This window comes from Oncorhynchus mykiss, chromosome 16 (genome assembly GCF_013265735.2).
Source record: "Oncorhynchus mykiss isolate Arlee chromosome 16, USDA_OmykA_1.1, whole genome shotgun sequence".
In the NCBI taxonomy this organism is placed as follows: domain Eukaryota; kingdom Metazoa; phylum Chordata; class Actinopteri; order Salmoniformes; family Salmonidae; genus Oncorhynchus; species Oncorhynchus mykiss.
Window position 1 is genome coordinate 56,413,171 of NC_048580.1, and position 26,999 is coordinate 56,440,169.

Sequence of the window (26,999 nt, forward strand, 5' to 3'; positions counted from 1 at the left end):
ACACCCCTTCAAATTAGTGGAGACAGCTATTTCGCCACGCCTGTGGCTAAAAGGTGTATAACATTTAACACACCGCCATGCGATCTCCATAGACAAACATTGGCAGTAGAATGGCCTTTACTGAAGCGCTCAGTGACTTTCAACGTGCCACCTTTCCAACGACGTCAGTTTGTCAAATTGCTGCCCTGGTCAACTAAGTGCTGTTATTGTGAAGTGGAAATGTCTGGGAGCAACAACGGCTATGCCGTTTAGTGGTAGGCCACAGAAACGGACCCCGAGTGCTGAAGCGTCTAGCGCTTAAAAATCGTCTGTCCTCGGTTGCAACACACTACCGAGATCCAAACTGTCTAAAAGCAATATCGGCACAACGACTGTTTGTTGGGATCCTCATGAAATGTAATCGCATACAAGCCTATTCCTAGCGTCGGCTGGAGTGGTGTAAAGTTTGCTGCCATTGGACTCTGGAGCAGTGGAAAGGCGTTCTCTGGAGTGTTGAATCACGCATCGCCATCAAGCAGTCCAATGGCCGAATCTGGGTTTGGCGGATGCCAGGAGAACGCTACCTGCCCCAATGCATAGCGCCAACTGTAAAGCTTGGTGGAGGAGGCAGAATGGTCTGGGACTTTTTTTAGTGGTTTTGGCTAGGCCCCTTAGTTCGAGTGAAGGGAAATATTAATGCTACAGCATACAATTACTTTCTAGACGATTCTGTGCTTCCAACTTTGTGGCAACAATTTGAGGAAGGTCCTTTCCTGTTTCAGCATGATAATGCCCCCATGCACAAAGCGAGGGCTGTACAGAAATGGTTTGTCGAGATCGGTGTTAAAGAACTTGACTGGCCTGCACAGAGCACTGACCCCATCGAACACCTTTGGCATGAATTATAACACTAACTGCGAGCTAATCGCTAACATCAGTGCCCGACCTCACTAATGCTCTGAATGGAAGCAAGTCCCTGCAGCAATGGTCCAACATCTAGTGGAAAGCTTTATAGCAGCAAAGGGGGGGACCAGCTCCACATTAATGCCAACATCTAGTGGAGGCTGTTATAGCAGCAAAGGGGGGGACCAGCTCCACATTAATGCCAATGATTTTGTAATGAGATGTTTTTCTACTTTTGGTCATGTACTGTATTTAGCAGATGTTATTGCAGGTGTAGTGAAGTCCTTGTGTTCCTAGCTCCAACAGTGCAGTAATATCTAGCAATACACACATCTAAAAGTAAAATAATGGAATTAAGGTATATAGAAATATTAGGATGAACAATGTCGGAGTCCGGAGTATGTATTTTGTGTGTGTTGTGTGTGTATATACACTACCAGTCAAAAGTTTAGACACACCTACTCAAGGGTTTTTCTTTATTTTTTTTTACTATTTTCTACATTGTAGAATAATACTGAAGACAAAACTATGAAATAACACGTCATTTAGTAACCAAAGAAGTGTTAAACAAATAAAAATATAATTTATATATGAGATTATTCAAAGTAGCCACCTTAATGACAGCTTTGCACACACTTGGCTTTGCACACACTTGGCATTATCTCAACCAATTTCAAGAGGTAGCCCGCTCGAATGCATTTCAATTAAGGTGTGCCTTGTTAAAAGTTAATTTGTGGAATTCCTTTCCTCAATGCGTGTGAGCAAATCAGTTGTTTGGTGACAAGGTAGCGGTGGTATACAGAAGATTGCCCTATTTGGTAAAAGACTAGGTCCATATTATGGCAAGAACAGCTCAAATAAGCAAAGATAAACAACAATCCATTATTACTTTAAGACATGAAGGTCAGTCAATCTGTAAAGCATAAAGAATTGTTAAAGTTTCTTCAAGTGCAGTCACAAAAACCAAGCGCTATGATGAAACTGGCTCTCATGAGGACCGCCACAGGAAAGGAAGACCCAGAGTTACCTATGCTGCAGAGGATAAGTTCATTAGAGTGACCAGCCCAGATAAATGCTTATTTGCATAAGAATTCAATTCCATTGATCATCTTTGAGATGTTTCTACAACTTGATTGGAGTTCACCTGTGGTAAATTCAATTGATTGGACGTGATTTGGAAAGGCACACGTCTGTCCACATAAGGTCCCACAGTTGACAGAGTAAAAACCAAGCTATGAGGTCGAAGGAATTGGCCATAGAGCTCCGAGACAGGATTGTGTCGAGGCAAACATCTGAGGAAGAGTACCAAAACATTTCTGCAGCATTGGCGGACCCCAAGAACGCTGTGGCCTCCATTTTTAAATGGAAGCGGTTTGGAACCACCAAGACTAGGCCTAACTGAACAATCAGGGGAGAAGGGCTTTGGTCAGGGATGTGACCAAGAACCCGATGGTCACTCTGACAGATTTCCAGAGCTCATCTGTGGAGATGGGAGAACCTTCCAGAAGGACAGCCATCACTGCAGCACTCCATCAATCAGGCCTTTCCACCAATCAGACGGAAGCCACTCAGTAAAAGACACATTTTTTTATTCATCTTTTATTTAACAAGGTAGGCTAGTTGAGAACAAGTTCTCATTTACTAATGCGACCTGGCCAAGATAAAGCGTAGCAGTGCGACACAAACAACACAGAGTTACTCATGGAATAAACAAACATACAGTCAATAATACAATAGAAAAAGTCAATAAATAGGCCATAGTGGCAAAATAATTTACAATATAGCAATTAAACACTGGAGTGATAGATGTGCAAATAGAGATACTGGGGTGCAAAGGAGCAAAATAAATAACAGTATGGGGATGAGGTAGTTGGATGGGCTATGTACAGATGGCTATGTGCAGTGATCTGTGAGCTGCTCTGACAGCAGGTGCTTAAAGCTAGTGAGGGAGATGTGAGTCTCCAGCTTCAGTGATTTTTTTTGTTGTTGTTGTTGTTGCTGTTCGTTCCAGTCATTGGCAGCAGAGAACTGTAATGAAAGGCGGCGGAAGGAGGAATTGGCTTTGGGGGTGACCAGTGAGATATACCTGCTGTGGTGTGTGCTACGGGTGGGTGCTGCTATGGTGATCAATGAGCTGAGATAAGGCGAGGCTTTACCTAGCAAAGACTTAAGAGGACAAGGAGCTAATGGTTTTGGCGACGAATATGAAGCGAGGGCCAGCCATCGAGCGCATACAGGTCGCAGTGGTGGATAGTATATGGGGCTTTGGTGACAAAACGGATGGCACTGTGATAGACTGCATCCAATTTGCTGAGTAGAGTGTTGGAGGCTATTTTGTAAAGGACATCGCCGAAGTCAAGGATCGGTAGGATAGTCAGTTTTACGAGGGTATGTTTGGCAGCATGAGTGAAGGATGCTTTGTTGCGAAATAGGAAGCCGATTCTAGATTTAATTTTGGATTGGAGGTGTTTAATGTGAGTCTGGAAGGAGAGTTTACAGTTTAACCAGACACCTAGTTATTTGTAGTTGTCCACATATTCTAAGTCAGAACCGTCCAGAGTAGTGATGCTGGACGGGCGGGCAGGTGCGGGCAGCGATCGGTTGAAGAGCATGCATTTAGTTTTACTTGCATTTAAGAGCAGTTGGAGGCACCGGAAGGAGAGTTGTATGGTATAGTTAACACAGGTTAGTTAACACAGTGTCCAACGAAGGGCCAGAAGTATACAGAATTGTATCGTTTGCGTAGAGGTGGATCAGAGAATCACCAGCAGCAAGAGCGACATCATTGATGTATACAGAGTAAAGAGTCGGCCCGAGGATTGAACCATGTAGCAGTTTGGGTCTAGAGTGTCTCCCCCTTGGAAGAGGGGGGTGATGCAGCAGCTTTCGAATCTTTTGAGATCTCAGACGATACGAAAGAGAGGTTGAACAGGCTAGTAATAGGGGTTGAACAAATTTTGGCGGATAAATGTAGAAAAAAGGGTCCAGATTGTCTAGCCCAGCTGATTTGTAGGGGTCCAGATTTTGCTGTTCTTTCAGAACATCAACTATCTGGATTTGGGTGAAGGAGAAATGGGGAGGCTTGGGCAAGTTGCTGTGGGGGGCGCAGGGCTGTTGACCAGGGTAGGGGTAGCCAGGTGGAAAGCATGGCCAGCCGTAGAAAACTGCTTTTTGAAATTCTCAATTATCGCGGATTTATCGGTGGTGACAGTGTTTCCTAGCCTCTGAAGTTGGGAGGAGGTGCTCTTATTCTCCATGGACTTTACAGTGTCCCAGAACTTTTTTGAGTTTGTGCTACAGGATGCAAATTTCTGTTTGAAAAAGCTAGTCTTTGCTTTCCTAACTGTGTATATTGGTTCCTAACTTCCCTGAAAAGGTGTATGTCGCGGGGGCTATTCGAAGCTAGTGCAGTACACCACAGGATGTTTTTGTGCTGGTCAAGGGCAGTCAGGTCTGGAGTGAACCAAGGGCTATATCTGTTCCTGGTTCTAAATTTTTTGAATGGGGCATGCTTATTTAAGATGGTGAGGAAAGCACTTTTAAAGAATAACCAGGCATCCTCTACTGACGAAATTAGGTCAATATTCTTCCAGGATACCAGGGCCAGATCGATTAGAAAGTGACGGCCCACTTGGAGTTTGCCAAATGGCACCTAAAGAACTCAGACCATGAGAAACAAGATTCTCTGGTCTGACGAAACCAAGATTGAACTCTTTGGCCTGAATGCCAAGCGTCACGTCTGGATGAAACCTGGCACCACCCCTACGGGGAAGCATGTTAGTGGGGATGTTTTTTAGTGGCAGCGACTGGGCAACTAGTCCGGATTGAGGGAAAGATGAATGGAGCAAAGTACAGCGAAATCCTTGATGAAAACCTACTCCAGACCGCGCAGGACCTCAGACTGGGGCAAAGGTTCACCTTCCAACAGGGCAACGACCCTAAGTACTCAGGCAAAATAAATCAGGAGTGGCTTTTGCGACAAGTATCTGGATGTCCTTGAGTGGCCCAGCCAGAGCCCGGACTTGAACCTGAGGAATATCTCTGGAGAGACCTGAAAATTGCTGTGCAGTGACACTCCCCATCCAACCTGACAGCTTGAGAGGATCTGCAGAGCAGAATGGGAGACTCCACAAATACAGGTGTGCCAAGCTTGTAGTGTCATACCTAAGGAGACTCGAGGCTGTAGTCGCTGCCAAAGGTGCTTCAACAAAGTACTGAGTAAAGGGACTAACTAGTTATGTATGTCGTGTCTTTACTATCATTAACTGAAGACTTATAGTTTTTATCAAAGATTCTCTGTAATTAGTATTACGCGATTAGACTGATTAATCATATAACCGTAATTACTAGGAAGTCGGGGCACCAAGGAAAAATATTCAGATTAAAAAGTTATCATTTCCTAAAATAACTTTTCAGATATTTTATCTGATCAATTAGTCTTCGAATTAATGAATTATTTACTTTACCTCACGTTAGTCTCATTCCAAACATCATTCCAACATAAATTGTTGGTTATCTGCATGAACCCAGTCTTCACTATGAGTCAACCATACATCAATTGTCTTAAATCATTTATTTATTACTAACTAAGTAATTCACAGAAATGCATAAACATACAGAAAATATGGTTACAAGAAATTATAGGAGAATGTGCCCTAGTGGGCTAAACCGGCATGGCGGCTTGTTAGACAAAAGGGGAAGTGGGGGTCGACTAAGAAGTCACTACAGAGTGATAATTATAACAACTGAAATGCTAGTCCTTTGCACATGAACGCTCACTCATTCGGGAACAATTGCACTCAATATATATATTTACGCTCAGTGTGTCGTCTTGATCGCTGGTGAAAAGTTTGTTTCTTGTGTAGAATTGTCTATCTCTCTCCCTCTCTCTCTGTCTGTCGTGGTTATAGTGTATAGTTCAGAGTGATATTCATTTGTTTCGTTATAGTGGGGATGTTTCGGAGGTTGTCGTGCTTCGCGTTCAATGATACCGAATTCCTAGCTGCAGACTAGTAATTAATATCAAAGACTTGTTCTTATTCTGTCGGTATCGATAGTAGTTTAACCACATGATATGGTTAAAAGATTTAGCAATGGTCAACAACCTTTGTCTCCTCCTAATGGAGAAAAACATGGTCTGGTGATAATTTCTCAAAGTTGGGTTTTATTCGGAATGGCAGAAAAGGGCTGTCCCAGGACGCCTGACCCTAACTGGGCTCAGGGGCAGTCCTCTGATTTAGTTAACTCCAATCCCCTTTTTGAGTTTTCCTTCATTAAACAGTCCAAAATCATATTAGACAATTTTACAAACAGTATCATACTCACTCATTCATCTAATACAATAATTAGATGTAAACCTCATATCTGAGGCTATTATATAAACAGCATTATGGTAATGTGGCCACACCGTCTCCAATGAGCTTCCCCAAGTTGTGACAAACAGACCAGTTTGTAGCTGGATTCTTCACCGATCTTTTATACTTTCTCCAGAACATGAAATTTGTTCGTACCTCAAGTTCTGTGAGGTGGAGGAAATTCCTTTGTGCTCCATGAAAATTTCCTCTGCCTCTTATACTATGTGGCCATGTGGCAGGGTCTTCTCAGGAATTTACGACCTCTCTCTGACCACAGCAGCCTAAATGAAGGAGGAATGGGGGAGGCAGGGAGGGGGGATGGGCTTGCTATACCCAAAGAGGCCAACGTCATGACAGTATTTATGTAATTTTTTTTAGTTTTTGCTTTGTCATTATGGGGTATTGTTTGTAGATTCATGAGAGGAAAAAAACAATTGACTTGATTTTAGAACATGGCTGTAACATAACAAAATGTGGAAAAATGACATGTGAAATGGGTAAAAGAGTATGTAAACAACAGCCTAGTTGAAGGAGGAAAGGGGGAGGCAGGGAGAGGGGGATGGGCTTGCTATACCCAAAGAGGCCAACGTCATGACAGTATTTATGTAATTTTTTTAGTTTTTGCTTTGTCATTATGGGGTATTGTTTGTAGATTTGATGAGATGAAAAAAACAATTGACTTAATTTTAGAATTTAGCTGTAACATAACAAAATGTGGAAAAATGACATGTGAAATGGGTCAAACAGTATGTAAACATTATTAAAGTGACCAGTGCTCCATGTCTATGTACATAGGGCAGCAGCTTCTAAGGTGCAGGGCTGAGTAACCAAGTGGTAGCTAGCTAGTGACAGTGACTTAGGTCAGGGCAGGATACTGGTTGGAGGCTGGCTAGTGATGGCTATTTAACAGTCTGATGGCTTTGAGTTAAGAAGCTGTTTTTCAGTCTCTCTGCCCCAGCTTTGATGCACCTGTACTGACCTCGCCTTCTGGATAATAGCAGGGGGGGGGGGGGGGGGGGGGGGAACAGGGCGTAACTCAGGTAGATGAGGTCCATGGTGATCTTATTGGCATTCCTGTGACACCAGGTGCGGTAGATGTCCTGGAGGGCAAGTAGTGTGCCCCCAGTGATGCATTGGGCGGACCACACCACCCTCTGGATAGCCATGTGGTTGTGGACGGTGCAGTTGCTGTACCAGGTGGTGATACAGTCCTTCTGTTCACCTGATTTAGAATTCCTCACAATCAAATGTCGACCGCATTATCTACCAAGGGAATTCTCTTCGATTATAATCACAGCCGTATATATTCCCCCCCAAGCAGACACATCGATGGCCCTGAACAAACTTTATTTGAGTCTTTGCAAACTGGAATCCATATATCCTGAGGCTGCATTCATTGTAGCTGGGGATTTTAACAAGGCTAATCTGAAAACAAGACTCCCTAAATTGTATCAGCATATCGATTGCGCAACCAGGGCTGGAAAAACCTTGGATCATTGCTATTCTAACTTCTGCGACGCATATAAGGCCCTGCCCCGCTCTCCTTTCGGAAAAGCTGACCACGACTCCATTTTGTTGATCCCTGCCTACAGACAGAAACTAAAACAAGAAGCTCCCGCGCTGAGGTCTGTTCAACGCTGGTCCGACCAATCTGATTCCACACTCCAAGACTGCTTCCATCATGTGGACTGGGATATGTTTCATATTGCATCAAACAACAACATTGACGAATACGCTGATTCGGTGAGCGAGTTCATTAGAACGTGCGTTGAAGATGTCATTCCCATAGCAACGATTAAAACATTCCCAAACCAGAAACCGTGGATTGATGGCAGCATTCGCGTGAAACTGAAAGCACGAACCACTGCTTTTAATCAGGGCAAGGTGACCGGAAACATGACCGAATACAAACAGTGTAGCTATTCCCTCCTCAAGGCAATCAAACAAGCTAAGCGTCAGTATAGAGACAAAGTAGAATCTCAATTCAACGGCTCAGACACAAGAGGTATATGGCAGGGTCTACAGTCAATCACGGATTACAAAAAGAAAACCAGCCCTGTCACGGACCAGGATGTCTTGCTCCCAGGCAGACTAAATAACTTTTTTGCCCGCTTTGAGGACAATACAGTGCCACTGACACAGCCCGCAACCAAAACATGCGGACTCTCCTTCACTGCAGCCGACGTGAGGAAAACATTTAAACGTGTTAACCCTCGCAAGGCTGCAGGCCCAGACGGAATCCCCAGCCGCGTCCTCAGAGCATGCGCAGACCAGCTGGCTGGTGTGTTTACGGACATATTCAATCAATCCCTATCCCAGTCTGTTGTTCCCACATGCTTCAAGAGGGCCACCATTGTTCCTGTTCCCAAGAAAGCTAAGATAACTGAGCTAAACGACTCACTTCCGTCATCATGAAGTGCTTTGAGAGACTAGTCAAGGACCATATCACCTCCACCCTACCTGACACCCTAGACCCACTCCAATTTGCTTACCGCCCAAATAGGTCCACAGACGATGCAATCTCAACCACACTGCACACTGCCCTAACCCATCTGGACAAGAGGAATAACTATGTGAGAATGCTGTTCATCGACTACAGCTCGGCATTTAACATCATAGTGCCCTCCAAGCTCGTCATCAAGCTCGAGACCCTGGGTCTCGACCCCGCCCTGTGCAACTGGGTACTGGACTTCCTGACGGGCCGCCCCCAGGTGGTGAGGGTAGGCAACAACATCTCCACCCCGCTGATCCTCAACACTGGGGCCCCACAAGGGTGCGTTCTGAGCCCTCTCCTGTACTCCCTGTTCACCCACGACTGCGTGGCCACGCACGCCTCCAACTCAATCATCAAGTTTGCGGACGACACAACAGTGGTAGGCTTGATTACCAACAACGACGAGACGGCCTACAGGGAGGAGGTGAGGGCCCTCGGAGTGTGGTGTCAGGAAAATAACCTCACACTCAACGTCAACAAAACTAAGAAGATGATTGTGGACTTCAGGAAACAGCAAAGGGAACACCCCCCTATCCACATCGATGGAACAGTAGTGGAGAGGGTAGTAAGTTTTAAGTTCCTCGGCGTACACATCACAGACAAACTGAATTGGTCCACCCACACAGACAGCATCGTGAAGAAGGCGCAGCAGCACCTCTTCAACCTCAGGAGGCTGAAGAAATTTGGCTTGTCACCAAAAGCACTCACAAACTTCTACAGATGCACAATCGAGAGCATCCTGTCGGGCTGTATCACCGCCTGGTACGGCAACTGCTCCGCCCACAACCGTAAGGCTCTCCAGAGGGTAGTGAGGTCTGCACAATGCATCACCGGGGGCAAACTACCTGCCCTCCAGGACACCTACACTACCCGATGTCACAGGAAGGCCATAAAGATCATCAAGGACAACAACCACCCGAGCCACTGCCTGTTCACCCCGCTATCATCCAGAAGGCGAGGTCAGTACAAGTGCATCAAAGCTGGGACCAAGAGACTGAAAAACAGCTTCTATCTCAAGGCCATCAGACTGTTAAACAGCCACCACTAACATTGAGTGGCTGCTGCCAACACACTGACTAAACTCCAGCCACTTTAATAATGGGAATTGATGGCAAATGATGTAAAATATATCACTAGCCACTTTAAACAATGCTACCTAATATAATGTTTACATACCCTACATTATTAATCTCATATGTATACGTATATACTGTACTCTATATCATCTACTGCATCTTTATGTAATACATGTATCATTAGCCACTTTAACTATGCCACTTTGTTTACATACTCATCTCATATGTATATACTGTACTCAATACCATCTACTGTATCTTGCCTATGCCGCTCTGTACCATCACTCATTCATATATCTTTATGTACATATTCTTTATCCCCTTACACTTGTGTCTATAAGGTAGTAGTTTTGGAATTGTTAGCTAGATTACTTGTTGGTTATTACTGCATTGTCGGAACTAGAAGCACAAGCATTTCGCTACACTCGCATTAACATCTGCTAACCATGTGTTTGTGACAAATACATTTTATTTTATTTGATACAGCCCGACCGGATGCTCTCAATGGTGCATCTGTAAAAGTCTGTGAGGAACTTAGGGGCCAAGCCAAATTTCTTCAGCCTCCTGAGGTTGAACAGGTGCTGTTGGGCCTTCTTCACCACACTGTCTGTGAGGGTGGACCATTTCAGATTTCAGTGATGTGTACACTGAGGAATTTTAAGCTTTTCACCTTCTCCACTGAGGCCCCGTCGATGTGGGTGGGGGCGTGCACGCTTTGTCTGGTCTTTTTTGGTAAACAGGCCTATAACTGTTGTGTCATCTGCAAACTTGATGGCACAACACCTGGGGGTGTCCTGTCAGACTGGGTCATGCACTTCCTGACGGGCCGTCCCCCAGGTGGTAAAAGTAGACAACACCTCCACTACACTGATCCTCTAACACAAGGGCCCCACAAGGGTGCTTGCTCAGCCCCCTCCTCTACTCCCTGTTCACCCATATCTGCGTGGCCATCCTGATGTCACTGAAGTTGCTAATGATTTGTACTGCCGTGTTCATTTATCGTGTTAATGAGGCCCAGACAAAGAAGCTGACCAGTGCTGAAAGATTAAAACAGACACGATCAAGTCACACACAAAAACACCAGTGCCTGCCTGAATGTCAAATGTTAAAATGTCCCACCATATAATGTCAATTTTGCAGATTTTAAATATGACGGTTGAAAATTTAGAGCTGTACATCTGAAAGGATACGCCATAGATGTTATGGAAAAAATAGTGGAAACACCACTTGGAAACACCGGAACAACCCGGAAGAAGAAGCTAGTAAAAAATGTGATAACACCGCGAGACAGAGGTCAGAATTTCTCTCTCACAACCATCTTGGATATAGAATCCTGACTCGGTGAGTCTCTCGCTAATCTAGCTTAATCTAACCGTTTATTGTCTTTGAAAATATTTTAAACAGGGTTCCGACAGTACATGATAAATTTGTCATACACTTTATGTGGATATTAATCTATATCATTGTATGTACACATATTCACTGTTATGTAGTCGATCTCTGGTACAAAATGGGGGAACATGACTGCTCACATTCCCTATCTGGAACAGGCTAACTAGTTGATAACACAGGACGAATTTTAAATGTTACCAATTGTGGTATGTTTGTGAAGTGTTTAGTAAACGTTGTCCGTGTCTGAACACGTAAAATTGTCTGTCGGCTTTTTGTGACCGTGCACAGCCAGCTAGCTAACGTTAGCTTCAAGTGAAGCTTGTTCGCCAGAAAGTGAGTTTAACGTTAGCTTGCTAACTTTTTTGTTTTCTTTGTAGAGTTTAAAAGTTGATACGAGTTTTTATTATTGCTGAAATGTTATATTAAACAGCGTTTCCGTTCAGTGGACATTTTGTATCCTGATTTGCAGTTTAACATTAACTAGTTAACGAATAATTTTAAAGTGGCTTGTTTGTGTGCTAACTAGGGCTGTAGCTAACGCTAGCTATGTAGCAACACGTGAAACACGCACATCACTTGAGTTATAATTTAAAATGGCTAACGTTAGCTACTATCCATTAGCCAGTTACCCCTCAGTTGGTAAGTTGCATAACATTACATTTGACAGTATCAGTAGTAAAGTGATTAAAATGTTACACAAGTACAGTAGCTTGTACTTAGTATAAATGAGATCTAGCTGGGAATGATTGGTATTTGAACACACGTTTAATCCAGTTCCTACTACAGTACACTGAAGCCATCAGCGCTCTGCATTCGCCTAGTCAGTGAGCCATGTAAAAAATAATTAGTAAATTGGCTGTGTTTTATTCAATCCTCACGTGATTTAAATGTAAGCTATTCCTGGTGATCATTACTTGATTTCTCCTTTCAGACACAAGCATGCCTGGCGAAGCCACAGAGACGGTCCCAGTCACTGAGCAGGAGATGCAACAGCCGCAAGTTGAGACTGGTTCGTATTGCATTATTATATCACACATGCATGCTAAGATACTAAACTACAGGGCTAATGGGGTCCTGGAACTCAAACACTGCAGTAGAAGTCATATTCCCCCATTGGGAGTGGTGGCTTTTATTTCAGAGCTCTATATAGGTTTAACTCCTTTTGGGAAAGGTAACACTCGTCAGTTGACACTGAAATAATCAAGCAGGTGACACTGCTGTTGAATGACACTAACATCTGTTGGTAACGTTGACTTGGAACTCTGGGTCGCCTGAGTCCTGCTTTACACACATTCTTAACATAAATGGGGAGGTGTGGTGTCGGGTTTATTTTAAGGGGATGGGTGGGCTGAGCAGCTGATGGATCATATAAACCATACCCTGTCTCTATCTACTCGGTCTCTATCCACAACTTACAGACTAGAAACCTTGTTTTTATACTGGGAAGTGAGTAGCCCTCTAGAATTATGTTTGACAAGGCCGGTCATTGCCTCACTTTGCATTAATGTGGGAATAACTGTGTGTTAACAATTTGGTTGTTGTGTCCTGAAATTCACTGCAGTCCAAATGGGTTATCCAGGACCCCTTATTTACTCAAACTCACTCACAACTGCCTGTTGAATGTCACTGCACTGACAACTGGGTTGTGAAACAATTCCCAATGCATGGGTATTTATGTAGTCGCCTTGTGCATGCAACATTTTAAAGAAACAGGAATTAATTACGTGGTCAAACTAATAGCAACCTTTGGTATAAAGGAGTGGCACTGGCTCATAAGGTTACAGTTGTAGGAATTACTTCTGGTTCTGGGAAATTCCAGTCCACATAAAATAAAAAATGTTATAGTAGCTTTATTTATTTTTTATTCACACTACATTCTCATTGACCATGTTAAGTGTCCATTGCTTACTGCTATTTTCTGTTTATTTTATCTGAAATTCCAGCTTTACTTCGAATTGATGGTAATGATAGTGCTATAGTATAGATTTTTTTTCAACGACAATACCGATTTATTGGAGGACCAAAAAAACCAGACTGATTAATCGGCCAATAAATTTTTATATATATATATTTATATATATATTTATTTATATTTATTTATATTTATTTATTTATATTTATTTATTTATTTGTAATAATGACAATTACAACTAGACTGAATGAACACGTTTATTTGAACTTAATACATAAATTCAATTGATTTAGTCTCAAATAAATCATGGAAAATGTTCAATTTGGTTTAAATAATGCAAAAACGCAGTTGAAGAATGTAAAAGTGCAGTATGTGCCATTGTAAAAAAGCTCACATTTAAGTTCCTTGCTCAACATGAGAACGTATGAAAGCTAGTGGTTCCTTTTAACATGAGTCTTCAATATTCCCAGTTAATAAGTTTTAGGTTGTAGTTATTGGAATTATGACTACTTCTCTCTACCATTTGTATTTCCATATACCTTTGACTATTGGGTGTTCTTATAGGCACTATAGTATTTCCAGCCTAATCTCGGGAGTTGATAGGCTTGAAGTGATAAACAGCGCTGTGCTTCAAGCGTTGCGGAGAGCTGCTGGCAAACACAGGAAAGTGCTGTTTGAATGAATGCTTACAAGCCTGCTGCTGCCTACCACCAATCAGTCAGACTGCACTCATACTTAATTATAATATAATAAACACATGTGAGCTTTAGGTCAGTATGTTCAAATTTTCGAAAACAATGTTTATTCTTTCAGTGAATACGGAACTGTTCCGTATTTTATGGAACGAGTGGCAACCCTAAATATTGCTGTTACATTGCACAGCCTTCAATGTTATGAATTATTGTCGTTGTGAGGAAGAAATATTCTTCACAGTTCGCAACGAGCCAGGTGGCTCAAACTGTTGCCTATTTCTCTGACTCTGAGAGAAGTGACCATTTTCCTAGTTAATATTGCCTGCTAACATGAATTTCTTAATTACATATGGAGGTTTACAAAAAAATATACTTGTGTATTGATTTTAAGTAAGGCATTGATGTTTATGGTTAGGCGCATTGGTGCAACGATTGTGCTTTTTCCGCAAATGCGCTTTATTAAATCATCACCCGTTTGGCGAAGTTGAGGTAGGCTGTGATTCATTGATAAATTAACTGGCACCGCATTGATTATATGCAAAGCAGGACAAGCTAGTTAACTACACATGGTTGATATTACTAGTTTAACTAGTGATTATGCTAAGATAAGTTTAATGCTAGCTAGCAACTTACCTTGGCTCCTTGCTGCACTCGCGTAAATCGGCCTTAATTAATCGGCCAACCTTTACTATGGTAATGTACTGATGCCCTAACAAGTGCAGGCCTGTTATGGCATTGATTTGACTAAATGTTGATGTCAAATGTACGCTACTTCTCTGAAGTAGCTTATGGCTTTTTATTTTCAAGTCATTTGAGAAACATTTGGTTTTGACTAGAAAGGAGTTAGTATTGTGGTTGGTTTTCTTAAAGCATTTTCGTGCTGTAACAAACTAAATTCTGATTAGTATGGCGAAGATGTCAATATGCTAGTGATTATAATTGGTGAAACTTTTATGGATTTCCTCAATACCAAGCCCTGTACTAGAAGCGTTATAAGCAGATGAAAGTCCATGTTTCCCCAAAGAGACTATGGGGGGGTGCTGATTAAGACCACAAATTGCTTTTGAAGTCCATTGGTCATGATGGCAGCCAAAGAAGATGCATGTGCTAAACAAGTGAAGACTACCGATATTGATTGGAGAAGACATGGGTGTTCAGTACCACAGGTGCTTGTTTAATCAAGTTGCTGAGAAACTACATTGAAGGATTTATGGAGAGAGCCCACATACTAGTGATAACTGTTTTTAGCTGAAGACCACACGTGAAGGCTTTAGGAATTAATGTTAGACTGTTGGAAGAGCGGAACAAAAAAAATACCGCATGGAAGTCAGTGGTTCAGAAAAGTATTGAAAATCCTATTGGGGAATTGGTTTGTTGCATGAAATGGGTGAAACTACAATTGAAAAGCAATTTTTTATTTGACGGTTTTTCGGGTTGGGTTATTAAATTGTCTCTTATATATAACAGAATAGGAACTTAGGAAATCTCGATTTCCTAATTCAAAAGTTTTCTAGTATTCCAGTGTGCATGATTGTCTCTGTCGCAAGACACTTCACTCTGAAATGTTGTCATTACAGTTTGTAGGTGTATTGAATGCTACTCTGTCTTCAGAGGGTTTCCTCACACTTTCGGTCTCGAGGTGTTTCCAAGTACAATCTTGTACATTTGGGCACTGCATGGTAACTGGGACATAGGCACAAGTTTGGTTTTGTTGGTATACACATTCACCCATTTTAGGTTCAGTTATAACAAATGGAAATCTCATGTCTGCATCCTTGAACAACCTCACAAACACCTTGGTTCAACTGAATTGGTAGATGTAGATCACAAAACCATTGCTAAAAAATGTACTCTTATTCAATTGTTTCCTCTTAATATTTTGTCGCATAATCAAAACATTTTGGACCCTACCTTCATGTTTTTGTCTCTCGTATAGGGGAGTACTATTAGTGTAGCTAGATTTTCTTAAACACGGTGTTCAATCATTTTGATCATATGCTTTAAAAAAACACGCTATCGCTGTGACTATCCCCTGCTGCTCCTTCCGCTCCTCCTCCTTTCCTTCCTATCAGCTCCAGGGGTGTTGAGTTCCTCTGCTCCCCTTGGGATGTCTGTGCCTGACGTGACCAATGCCCCCTTGGAGAGTCCTGTGCCTCCAGAAGGCTCCACTTTTCTTCCAGAAATCAAAACCCATTCAGTGTCAGACATGGCTTTTGGAGAGGCAGCTAGTGGACAACTTAATGGTGTAAAAGCAACACCTGAAGCCACTGCGCAAACTGAAGTGCCTGGTGTCACAGAGGAAGCAGTGATCCAAGAATCTGTCTCACCAGTTGAGGCAGCTGCATCTGCCGCAGAAGAAACGCATGTTCAGGAACCAACGGCTCTTTCCGACGAACCTGATGCCTCAAATGAAGAACCAACTGTTAAAGACCTAGAAGCTGCTGCAGAAGAGCCGGTCACCCAAGCAACTGAAAATATAATCATTCAAGATTCAACTGAAGTTACAGAGGCCTCCGTGGCAGCTAGTCAAGAGACTGTGGCTGAGGAACCTATGGCTGAAGCTGAAGAACCCATTGAAGTGGTCAAAGAACCTGTGCCTGCTGCTGAAGAGCCCATCGCTGATGCTGTTGACGCGCCAATCGTAGACACTATTGATGGGATGGCACGTGGAACTCCAGAAGTCACCCCTGAGCCTGCAGTTGAGACAATCGTTGAAGATGTGAAGACTGTGAGTTTGAAGCCAGCTCCTGAAGATGCAGTACCTTGCACTGAAGTGGCCAGCTCGAGCCTTGGGGCCAAAGAACCGAAATCTCTGCCTACTGATTTGACCATAGACACTGCCACACTAAACACAACTCTCGTTGAGAAAGAAGCATTTGCGGCCTTCTCTGAGGCCGACCAGCCAAAGGTGACGTCAAATCGTGCAGGCCCGACCATCTCCACCCGGCACCTGTCAGGTGGGTAATTTTGTGTGTAAAGTAAAAGCTCCTTTTACTTTCTTACAGCAGCTCCCCCTTCCAGATCTTTTGTTTCTTATATACTTGCTAACTTTTGCACCCACTGGGCCTAGATTTGCCTTGTAAATGGTATGTTCCCCCAATTTATCTTTTTGTATTTCAATGTGCTTGATGAAAAGGGCTAATGTTGAGAGAATTAAGAATGTCAAGATTTTATTTTGAGGCTTATCTCGAGGGCTCGCTATCTTTTGCATCACTGTTTTAAACTCATTGTTTCACCTTGAAACGGGCCAGTCCATTTAAGCACTTCATGTAAAGAGTTGACTTCCAGCAATTTTTTCCTCTTGTTGTCAGATGTTGACTTTTCTGTTTCTGTTGCTCTATTTTCTCTCTCAGCGCTTATTGGTGTTTGTCCAGGAAGAATGCACCAAGCCAACTGTGTTCATGTGCTTTAACTGCAGTGTGTTTTCAACACTGATATTTGTTTCCAATGAAGGTGTTTGTATCCATTTGTGGGAGTTGTTCCAGTTTAAGGCTTTTTGTTCATTGTGGTACACCATTTTAATCCTCAGTATCTTTTAATCATCCTCACATCTGCTGTTGATTGCTTTAAAAAACAATTAATGGTAGTATTAAACATAGCGAATTGGTTAAATGTTTCAATGAAATACTGATTTTTGTATCTATACTATAGTGAATCCCAAACCTATGGCGTTCGCTATGACGAAGGGGGGCATGAGTGAAAATGTTTGGGAGCACTGGTATAGCTTAACTTTGAAACTCTGTAAACCACAATTCATCATTCTACCTAGGGTTTAGGTCAAATGTTCTTAGTGTTTCTTGTTCTGCATAGCATTGTTTGTAACCTCTAAAGTGCCTTTGAATTTGACCGGTCACAAATTCATTTTGGTATAAATCGTGCCATACTTTGCGAATGCGTTTGCCACACTTTGTCTTTCCTCTGCACTGAGTGGGTCCTCAATTTGAATCTCTGGTTATGAAATTAGAGTAATGTTGTAGAAAATGTGACGTGTGTTTTTTTTGCCTGAATACTTGAAATTGAGTGTGCTGCCCTGCAACAAATCCTTCCATTTTGGAAAGAAGATTGGTGTGGTGTTTATTTTCCTAACCCTGCATTTCTGAGGTAACATTGCCTCCTGTGTTCCGATCTTTTAACCCGCATGGTTCAGGCTTTGACATCCTTGTCTTCCAAATGTAAAAATATTTTTTTTAAACAAATTTGTTTCATTCAGCTGCACCCTCTACCCCTGCAAGTCTGGCTACTTCCCAGAAACCTCAGACTGCTTCTGTCCCTGCCAAGCCCAAAGGCAAAGAGGCCAAGGGTGGCTCTGCCCCAAAGGCTGTCCCTGGCAGAAGAAAACGCTCTTCTATGTCTGCCTCCTCTGCTTCTCCTACCTCCTCCACACCCCATTCCCCCCTAGCTAACTCACCTGGGGCTTCTGGAACTCCCAGCCAGGGCAGTCGTGCCGCACCCAAGGTTGTGAAGGTTGGCAAACAAAGAAAGGCTAAAAAAGAGTATTTTAAGCCTGCTGCTGACCTGCCAGCCCCAGAAGAGGCTCCTGCCCCCACAGAGGCCAAACCTCGTCCTATGGAGCCTAAAGCTGCTCCTGCACAAGTAGTAGCCTCGTCAGTAACTGTTGCTCCAGAGCCTGCCTCTCCCAAACCTGTGGCGTCCCCTGTGTCCTTCAAAGTGACCTCAAAGCCTGCTGCACCAGCCCCTGTGTCATTTGCTGCCGCTATTGCCTCTAGCCCCCCTAGAGCTGCCTCTGAAATGCCCATGGCCAAGCCAGAGCGTCTGCTCAGAGCTGAGGTGAAAGAGGTCAATGCAGCACCTGCCCTGGAGGATGACGATGACCTTCCCCCTCTAATTCCACCAGAGGAGCCAGTAAATATGCCAGTCTTCTCACCCCCTACAGTAGTAGGGACTCCTAAGCCTGCCCCAGTTGCTTCTCCAGCTCCCCCTAAGCCAGCTCCTGTTGAGCCCGTTGTAGCGGCGTCAGCTCCTTTTAAGGCTGTTGTGGCTACACCAGCTCCCCTAAAGCCACCTCCAGTTGTTGCTACAACAGCTCCCTCTAAGCCAGTTCCAGTTAAGCCCATTGTTGCTACACCAGCTCCCCTTAAGCCTGCTCCAGTTGTAGCTGCTCCGGCTCCTGTTAAGCCCGTTGTGGCTACAATTGCGCCCCCTAAGCCAGTTCCAGTTAAGCCCATTGTTGCTACACCAGCTACCCCTAAGCCTGCTCCAGTTGTAGCTGCACCAGCTCCCCCTAAGCCAGTTCCAGTTAAGCCCATTGTTGCTACACCAGCTCCCCTTAAGCCTGCTCCAGTTGTAGCTGCATCAGCTCCCCCTAAGCCAGTTCCAGTTAAGTCCATTGTTGCTACACCAGCTCCCCCTAAGCCTGCTCCAATTGTAGCTGCGCCGGCTCCTGTTAAGCCCGTTGTGGCTACACCAGCTCCCCCTAAGCCTGCTCCAATTGTAGCTGCGCCGGCTCCTGTTAAGCCCGTTGTGGCTACAATGGCGCCCCCTAAGCCAGTTCCAGTTAAGCCCGTTGTGGCTACACCAGCTCCCCTTAACCCTGCTCCAGTTGTAGCTGCACTAGCTTCCGTCAAGGCGTCTCCGGTTGTAGCTTCGCCAGCTCCCGTTGAACCAGTTATAGCTGCACCAGCTTCCGTCAAGGCCTCTCCGGTTGTAGCTTCGCCAGCTCCCGTTGAGCCAGTTATAGCTGCACCAGCTTCCGTCAAGGCCTCTCCGGTTGTAGCTTCGCCAGCTCCCGTTGAGCCAGTTATAGCTGCACCAGCTTCCGTCAAGACCGTTCCCGTTGTAGCTGCTCCAACTCCTATTGAGGCCTCTCCGGTTGTAGCTGCTACCGTTGAGGCCATTGTACCAGCACCTGCTAAGCCAGCTCTTGTTGAGCCCGTTGTAGCTGCACCAGCTTCCGTCAAGGCCGCTCCCGTTGTAGCTGGACCAGCTCCCCTTAAGCCTGCTTCCTATGCAGCTGTGGTAGCTGCACCAGCTCCCCTTAAGCCTGTTCCCATCGAGCCTGTTGTAGCTTCCCCAGCTCCCCCTAAGCCTGTTGAAGTAGCCGTTGTACCAGCACCTGTTTCAAACCCTGCCCCCACCCCTGCTAAACCCCCTACCAAACCGGAGCCTGTGATCAAGAATGACAAGGGTATTGCTCCTTATTTTGTCTGTCTGTGTCCCCTCTGTTTGCCCACCAGTGTTTATTTCTGTGGCCCGTTCAAGTCTCTTTTCCCTTTTTAAGGTTTAAGCTAAAGAAAGTAGAGATTGTAGTAGTCTGTATTAGCTTTTCCTCAAATGTAACCTCTGAACTGGCCTGTTTCAAAGATCACGTGTAGTTATTGGAGCTATTGATTGGAGAAATCGGGGCTCCCATTTGAGTGCCATTTTTATTATTTGGGGTACATTTTTACTGTACTTTCAAACAAGACATTCCAGTGTTTTTCCTCCCAAGATAAGGTTCAAATTATGTAAATGCCCTGCTTTTATATACTGTTTTTTTCTGGGGGGGTCTCTCAATTATAGTGAAATGAGGAGCCCTATTACAGTGCCTTCAAAGTATTCATACCCCTGGACTTATTCCACATTTTGTTACAGCCTAACTTCAAAATGGATTTTAGAAATACACTTTTGCACCCATCTACACACTAATGTCAAAGTGAAAACATAATTTTTTTGCAAATCTATTAAATTAAATGCAGATCTCATTTACATAAGTATTCACGAGTAAGCACCTTAGGCACACAGCTGTATCTGGGTAAGTCTTTAAAAGCTTTCCACACCTGTTTAACATATGCCCATTTTATTATTTTCAAAAGTCTTCAAGCTCTGTGAAATTGGTTCTTGAGCATTGCTAGAAAATCAAGTAGATTTAAGGAAAAACTAACTCTGCCACTCGAACATTTGGCCTTGAGTTTTAGGTTATTTTCCTGCTGAAAGTTGAACTCTCCAAATGTCTGGTGGAATGCAGACTGAACCAGGTTTTCCTCTAGGATTTTGTCTGCTTAGCTCGTTCTTTTTTTAAATCCTGAAACTCCACAGTCCTTAACGATTACAAGCATACCCATAACATGATACAGCCACCACTAGGCTTGAAAATATGGAGTGGTACTCATTAATGCGTTGTATTGTATTTACCCCAAGCATAACACTATTCCGGACAAAACATTCATTGTTTTTTGCGGTATTACTTTAGTGCCTTGTTGCAAACAGGATGTTTGTTTTGGAATATGTTTTTAATTCTGTACAGGCTTCCTTTTCAGTCTGTCAATTAGGTTAGTATTGTGGAGTAACTACAATATTGATCCATCCTCAGTTTTCTCCTGTAAGCCATTAAACTCTAACTGTTTGAAAGTCAACATTGGCCTCATGGTGAAATCCCTGGGTGGTTTCCTTCCTCTCTGGCAACTGCATTAGGAAGAATGCCTGTATCTTTGTGGTAACTGGGTGTATTGATAATTAATGACTTCACCTTGCTCAACGGGATATTTAGTGTCTGCTTTTAAATTATACTTTTTTTAGTTGCCCTTTTGCTAGGCATTGGAATACCTCCCTGGTTTTTGGGGTTGACTCTGTATTTGAAATTCGCTACTCGACTGAGGGACCATACAATTGTATGTATGGGATACAGAGATGAGGTAGTCATTCGAAATTTGTGTTAAACACTATTGCACACAGTCCATGCAACTTATGTGGCTTGTTAAGCACGTTTTTACTCCTGAACTTATTTAGGCTTGCCATAACAAAAGGCTTGACTATTTAAGATGTTTCAGACTTCCGTTTTGAAATGGTGTATTAAGCCTTCGATAAAATCAATTTAATCCCTTTTTTAAATTGTCTAACAAAATGTTGGCAAGTCATGGGGTGTGAATACTTTCTGAAGGTGCTCTATTTCTGTCAGCCTATAAAAGTACTTTTGAGGGGAATGGCAAGGGGGGTGGCAGTTCTATGTCATTGTGATACAGATTTGTCAAGTTGGGAGATTACTTTTCAAATCCATATGCAAAGGATGTGCAAGATTTTACTACTCCAGATACGAAGGGCTATATAAATAAATTTGATTTGATTTCACATTTCTAAGCTGGTCTTAATTTCTACACTGACGTTTTTGTTAACCTCATCCACATATACCCATTTTTATTCTGTTTCACTGCCACAAATGAATAGGTTAGATTCACCTACCACCAACCAATGTTGTGCTCATTCAACATCTCGATTTGTATCAGTCTCTGTTGTGCCTCATAGACTTTGCTCTGTTAAATACCTATACAATTACAATTCTCTTACAAAGGCTACTATAGAAGAACTGGTTTTCTGCAGCTCGTGCCAGTGACCACATGAATAATGCTTGTTTCTCTGGGGGTGGCTTACAGGGTCTGGCACTGAATCAGACAGTGATGAGTCTGTACCAGATCTGGAGGAACATGACTCTGCACAGACACAGCAAGCGCAGGTAAGACCACCTGAGAGTGATCAAGTGCCCAGATAAGACTATTCAGGCAGAGGTCTGGTAGGCCACAGAACAGATTCATTTAGCACGTTGCTTCTACGGTGTATGGGTGTGATATAGTAAACCATTATATTTCACTCCCGACATGATTAGAATAAATCCTGGACTCTACAGTGATTGATTCAGTGACTTTCGTTCTTCTGATTCTACTGAAGCCATCCTTCCTGTTCTGAGAAGAGAAAAGGCCAAAGGGATATTTTAATATGCTTTATTTTTACCGCGCACACCATATTCTTACATATGGGTTGAATTTTTGATCTCATTCTCTAAAAATCTACATCTTGCCTGTCATTAAAGGAGGATTTATATATTTTCCTCCACAGCTTGCAGCTGCTGCAGAAATAGATGAAGAACCCGTTAGCAAAGCCAAACAGAGCCGTAGTGAAAAGAAGGCACGAAAGGTAACTCATTTGAAACGATCTAGACTTGTTTTCCTAAGGCATTCCAGTCTTAAGTATACATTGAATTATTTAAATTACTATGCCATCTATAACTGTCCATTGTTGGAGCTAGTGTTCATTTCCACTCAAAATAGAGCATGACCCATGTTTCTTTGCTTCTCTCCAGGCAATGTCTAAGCTGGGTCTCAGGCAGGTGACGGGGGTCACCAGGGTTACCATTCGCAAGTCTAAAAATATCCTTTTCGTTATCACCAAACCAGACGTCTACAAGAGCCCTGCATCAGACACGTACATTGTCTTTGGTGAGGCTAAGGTAAGATGGATACCGTTTGAATTTTGTTTTCTGATCCCTTTTTAATGTCATGTTAGTGTTATTCCATCTCATCTAAACTGCTCTTTCAGAACCAGAATTACATATTCTTAATGGTATCAGTCAAATGTGCAGTGTAATGTCCATTCAACCAAGGTGTTGGGGTTCTTTCCAAAGGTTACAGCGCTGATGTCACGGTCTGTTTCTCTCCCTTTGTGTCTCAGATCGAGGATCTTTCACAACAAGCCCAGCTTGCCGCGGCAGAGAAGTTCAAGGTACAGGGAGAAGCTGTGTCGAACGTCCAGGAAAACACACAGACTCCCACTGTACAAGAGGAGAGCGAAGAGGAAGAGGTGAGGGCCTTGAGAGGGGTGAAACGGTTAACATAGAATCATCAGCAGGTCATTTCTCTTCAATGATGATTGATACAGTGACTTTCGTTCTTCTGAGTCTACTGAAGCCAACCTTTCTGTCCTGAGAAGAGCAATTGAGTCCAATCCAAAACCCCCATTCCCCTTGATATCAGTGAATTGCAGTGTGAGTTAAACTGTCTGATACTAATGCTTTGTCTCGCTGCATAGGTTGACGAGACAGGGGTTGAGGTGAAGGACATTGAACTCGTGATGTCACAAGCCAACGTGTCGCGAGCGAAGGCTGTACGCGCCCTTAAAAACAACAACAATGATATTGTCAATGCTATTATGGTAAGTATATTTTACCACACAATTCCCTTGTCACCAGACAGTATTATCCAGCACAGGGTCCCTTCAATTCAAATATTTGTAGATTTGAGTTGTGACCTGTCAGTTATCGTAGGATCTACTAGCTGGAGATCCTTTCTCTTCAGTGATGATTGATACAGTGACTTTCGTTCTTCTGAGTCTACTGAAGCCAACCTTTCTGTCCTGAGAAGAGATTGGCACTTAACTATGACAGGGCTTAGTTTGTACATGTATCAACACATTGTATTCTTATATTCACAGGAATTGACGATGTAGGCTGCTGGTCGAAGGGGGTTCTGAAAGTTTGCTGGTTTAATCTACTATTGTTTGTACAATTTATACCCGAGATGGAAATAAAGTTGTGGCTTGGTAAATTGAACTAGGTTTCCCTATGTATTAGTTTTGTGAAATTATGAATTGTACATCTCCAGGACTAGGATTGAAGAACACTTGACTCAAAGGGATTCGTCTGAACAGCGGTATGGAATACAGTTTGGTGTAAACTCTGCTCTGTTTTACTGAACTTTCAGAAGTCCCTCTGCTGAAATGGTATTGTAGGACTTTTCATTGCTGTGGTTAAATATTTTTTTGCAAACAATGTACCACAAATTTAAGACAAAGTATTGCGTTTTAATGAGCTGGTGCTGGGAATCTTGAGACGTTTTGTTACTATGACTAATCTAAAGACTTCCAGTGTAAACCGCACCTCTGAGTAACTGATGAAACAAGGAAACTGGAAGGCACTTGGTCTCTGAAGGATTACTGACAGTAAAGGTATTTGATATCCTAGAAATACCTGACTGATACCTGTGATATTACACCAGACATAACCCAGAGTGCTTCAAATGTATGTTAACCACTGATGGTCTGTTTCCCCATTCTCCTAATGATAAAGGCAAGAAATTGAATAATCTTAGATCGGTGGTCAGGCCAGGTCAACCACGGAATTGGGTCAAACATGCTCCTATCTAGGGTTTCTACTAAAGGGGAGTAGTCTCCTGAACTTTAATTCCTGTGTCCTAACCAGTTCATGAGCAACTGGTGAATGCTTGAGATGCATCCAGCTGCAACCCTGCAGCAGCCTGTGATTTGCCTGTCAATAGACAATACTATCGACATCTACTGGCTGTGGTTAATCCCTACCGGGGGAGAGCGACTGTACCCTCTCTTGGAAGCCACGGATGTTCAAGGCCGACCGTGGTACTGCAGGCATTGACAGGAAACAGGATCCCCCATTCTAGACGGGTGGGTTGTTTGGCATCAAATCTTGTGAAATGCTTTGTGTACAGGTGTACAGTTGTGGCCAAAAGTTTTGCGAATGACTCATATTAATTTCCACTACTACTTCAGTGTCTATAGATATGTGTCAGATGTTACTATGGAATACTGAAGTGTAATTACAAGCATTTCATAAGTGTCAGGCTTTCATTGACAATTACATGAAGTTGATGCAAAGAGTGAATAGTTGCAGTGTTGATCCTTTTTCAAGACCTCTGCAATCCACCCTGGCATGCTGTCAATTAAATTCTGGGCCACATCCTAACTGATGGCAGCCCATTCTTGCATAATCAATGCTTGGAGTTTGTCTGAATTTGTGGGGTTTGTCCACCTGCCTCTTGAGGATTGACCACAAGTTCTCAATGGGATTAAGGTCTGGGGAGTTTCCTGGTCAAGGACCCAAAATATTGATGTTTTGTTCCCTGAGCCACTTAGTTATCACTTTTGCCTTATGGCAAGGTGCTCCATCATGCTGGAAAAGGCATTGTTTGTCGCCAAACTGTTCCTGGATGGTTGGGAGAAGTTGCTCTCGGAGGATGTGTTGGTGCCATTCTTTATTCATGGCTGTGTTTTAGGCAAAATTGTGAGTGAGCCCACTCCCTTGGCTGAGAAGCAACCCCACACATGAATGGTCTCAGGGTGCTTTACTGTTGGCATGACACAGGACTGATGGTACCGCTCACCTTGTTTTTTCCGGACAAGCTTTTTCCCGAATGCCCCAAACAATCAAAGGGGATTCATCAGAGAAAATGACTTCACCCCAGTCCTCAGCAGTCCAGTCCCTGTACCTTTTGCAGAATATCAGGCTGTCCCTGATGATTTTCCTGGAGAGAAGTGGTTTCTTTGCTGCCCTTGACACCAGGCCATCCTCCAAAAGTCTTCACCTCACTGTGCGTGCAGATGCACCTACCTGCTGCCATTCCTGAGCAAGCTCTGTACTGGTGGTGCCCCGATCCTGCAGCTGAATCAACTTTAGGGAACGGTCCTGGCGCTTTCTGGACTTTCTTGAGTGCCCTGAAGCCTTCTTCACAACAATTGAACCCCTCTTCTTGGAGTTCTTGATCCGATAAATGGTTGATTTAGGTGCAATCTTACTGGCAGCAATATCCTTGCCTGTGAAGCCCTTTTTGTGCAAAGCAATGATGACTGCATGTGTTTCTTTGTAGGTAACCATGGTTGACAGAGCACCACCCTCGTTTTGAAGCTTCCGTTCTGTTATTTGATCTCAATCAGCATGAGTGATTTCCAGCCTTGTCCTCGTCAACTCACACCTGTGTTAACGAGAGAATCACTGACATGTCAGGTGGTCCTTTAGTGACCCAGTGGAAATGTGTTTGGGGGATTCAGTTCATTTGCATGGCAAAGAGGGACTTAGCAATTAATTGCAATTCATCTGATCACTCTTCATAACATTCTGGAGTATATGCAAATTACCATCATACAAACTGAGGCAGCAGACTGTGAAAATTAATATTTGTGTCGCTCTCAACTTTTGGCCATGACTGTAGAACAGTGAAATACATACGGGCCCTTCCCAACAATGCAGCGAAATAAATAATATCATTACAATAGGTAATGATATCTTGGCTATAGTGTCTTTAGAATGTATTCATATCCCTGGACTTAATCCACATTGAGTTACAGCCTGAATTCAAAGTGAATTATATTGATGGATTTTCTCACTCATCTACACACTACCCCATAATGACAAAGTGAAAACATGTTTTGAGAAATGTTTGCAACTTTATTGAAAATTAAATATCTCGTTTACATAAACATTAACCAAATACATTTAAACTCAGTTTTTCATAATTCCTGACATTAATCCAAGTAAATCCTGACCCATTCTTGGGTCAGTTAGGATCACCACTGTATTTTAAGAATGTGAAATGTCAGAATAATAGTAGAGAATGATTGAATTCAGCTTTTATTTCTTTCATCACATGCCCAGTGGGTCAGAAGTTTACATCCACTCAATTAGTA

General features: G+C 43.1%; 1 protein-coding gene and 3 non-coding genes across 6 annotated transcripts; all 4 read left to right on the forward strand.

Moving 5' to 3' along the window:
* Window positions 1–11,016: 11,016 nt before the first annotated feature.
* On the forward strand, window positions 11,017–24,117 carry LOC110492373 (nascent polypeptide-associated complex subunit alpha). 3 transcript variants are annotated; one of them, XM_036947351.1, is made up of 9 exons: window positions 11,017–11,147; window positions 12,130–12,207; window positions 18,013–19,947; window positions 22,169–22,248; window positions 22,629–22,706; window positions 22,873–23,019; window positions 23,241–23,369; window positions 23,598–23,720; window positions 24,000–24,117. In XM_036947351.1, the coding sequence occupies exons 2-9, from the start codon at window positions 12,138–12,140 to the stop codon at window positions 24,012–24,014; spliced, it is 2,577 nt and encodes an 858-aa protein (XP_036803246.1). In that variant the 5' UTR covers window positions 11,017–11,147; window positions 12,130–12,137; the 3' UTR covers window positions 24,015–24,117. The 3 variants fall into 3 exon arrangements, with proteins under 3 accessions (XP_036803246.1, XP_021422305.2, XP_021422306.1); XM_021566630.2 differs by lacking the exon at window positions 18,013–19,947 and adding an exon at window positions 15,875–16,759 and having other exon boundaries at window positions 11,018–11,147; XM_021566631.2 differs by lacking the exon at window positions 18,013–19,947 and having other exon boundaries at window positions 11,027–11,147.
* On the forward strand, window positions 22,413–22,483 carry LOC118939611. The gene has a single exon (XR_005036644.1). It is a non-coding gene; the product is annotated as a small nucleolar RNA SNORD59 (small nucleolar RNA).
* On the forward strand, window positions 23,426–23,499 carry LOC118939608. Its single transcript, XR_005036641.1, has one exon. It is a non-coding gene; the product is annotated as a small nucleolar RNA SNORD59 (small nucleolar RNA).
* LOC118939609 lies at window positions 23,857–23,930 on the forward strand. Its single transcript, XR_005036642.1, has one exon. It is a non-coding gene; the product is annotated as a small nucleolar RNA SNORD59 (small nucleolar RNA).
* Window positions 24,118–26,999: the final 2,882 nt, after the last annotated feature.

What these genes read in the sequence shown, in the direction of transcription:
- LOC110492373 (XM_036947351.1), top strand. Translation starts at nt 12,138, where the DNA reads ATGCCTGGCGAAGCCACAGAGACGGTCCCAGTCACTGAGCAGGAGATG. An exon ending in ACAGCCGCAAGTTGAGACTG is followed by an intron (nt 12,208 to 18,012) that starts GTTCGTATTGCA and finishes TGTTTCATTCAG; the next exon opens with CTGCACCCTCTACCCCTGCA. An exon ending in GTGAAAAGAAGGCACGAAAG is followed by an intron (nt 22,707 to 22,872) that starts GTAACTCATTTG and finishes GCTTCTCTCCAG; the next exon opens with GCAATGTCTAAGCTGGGTCT.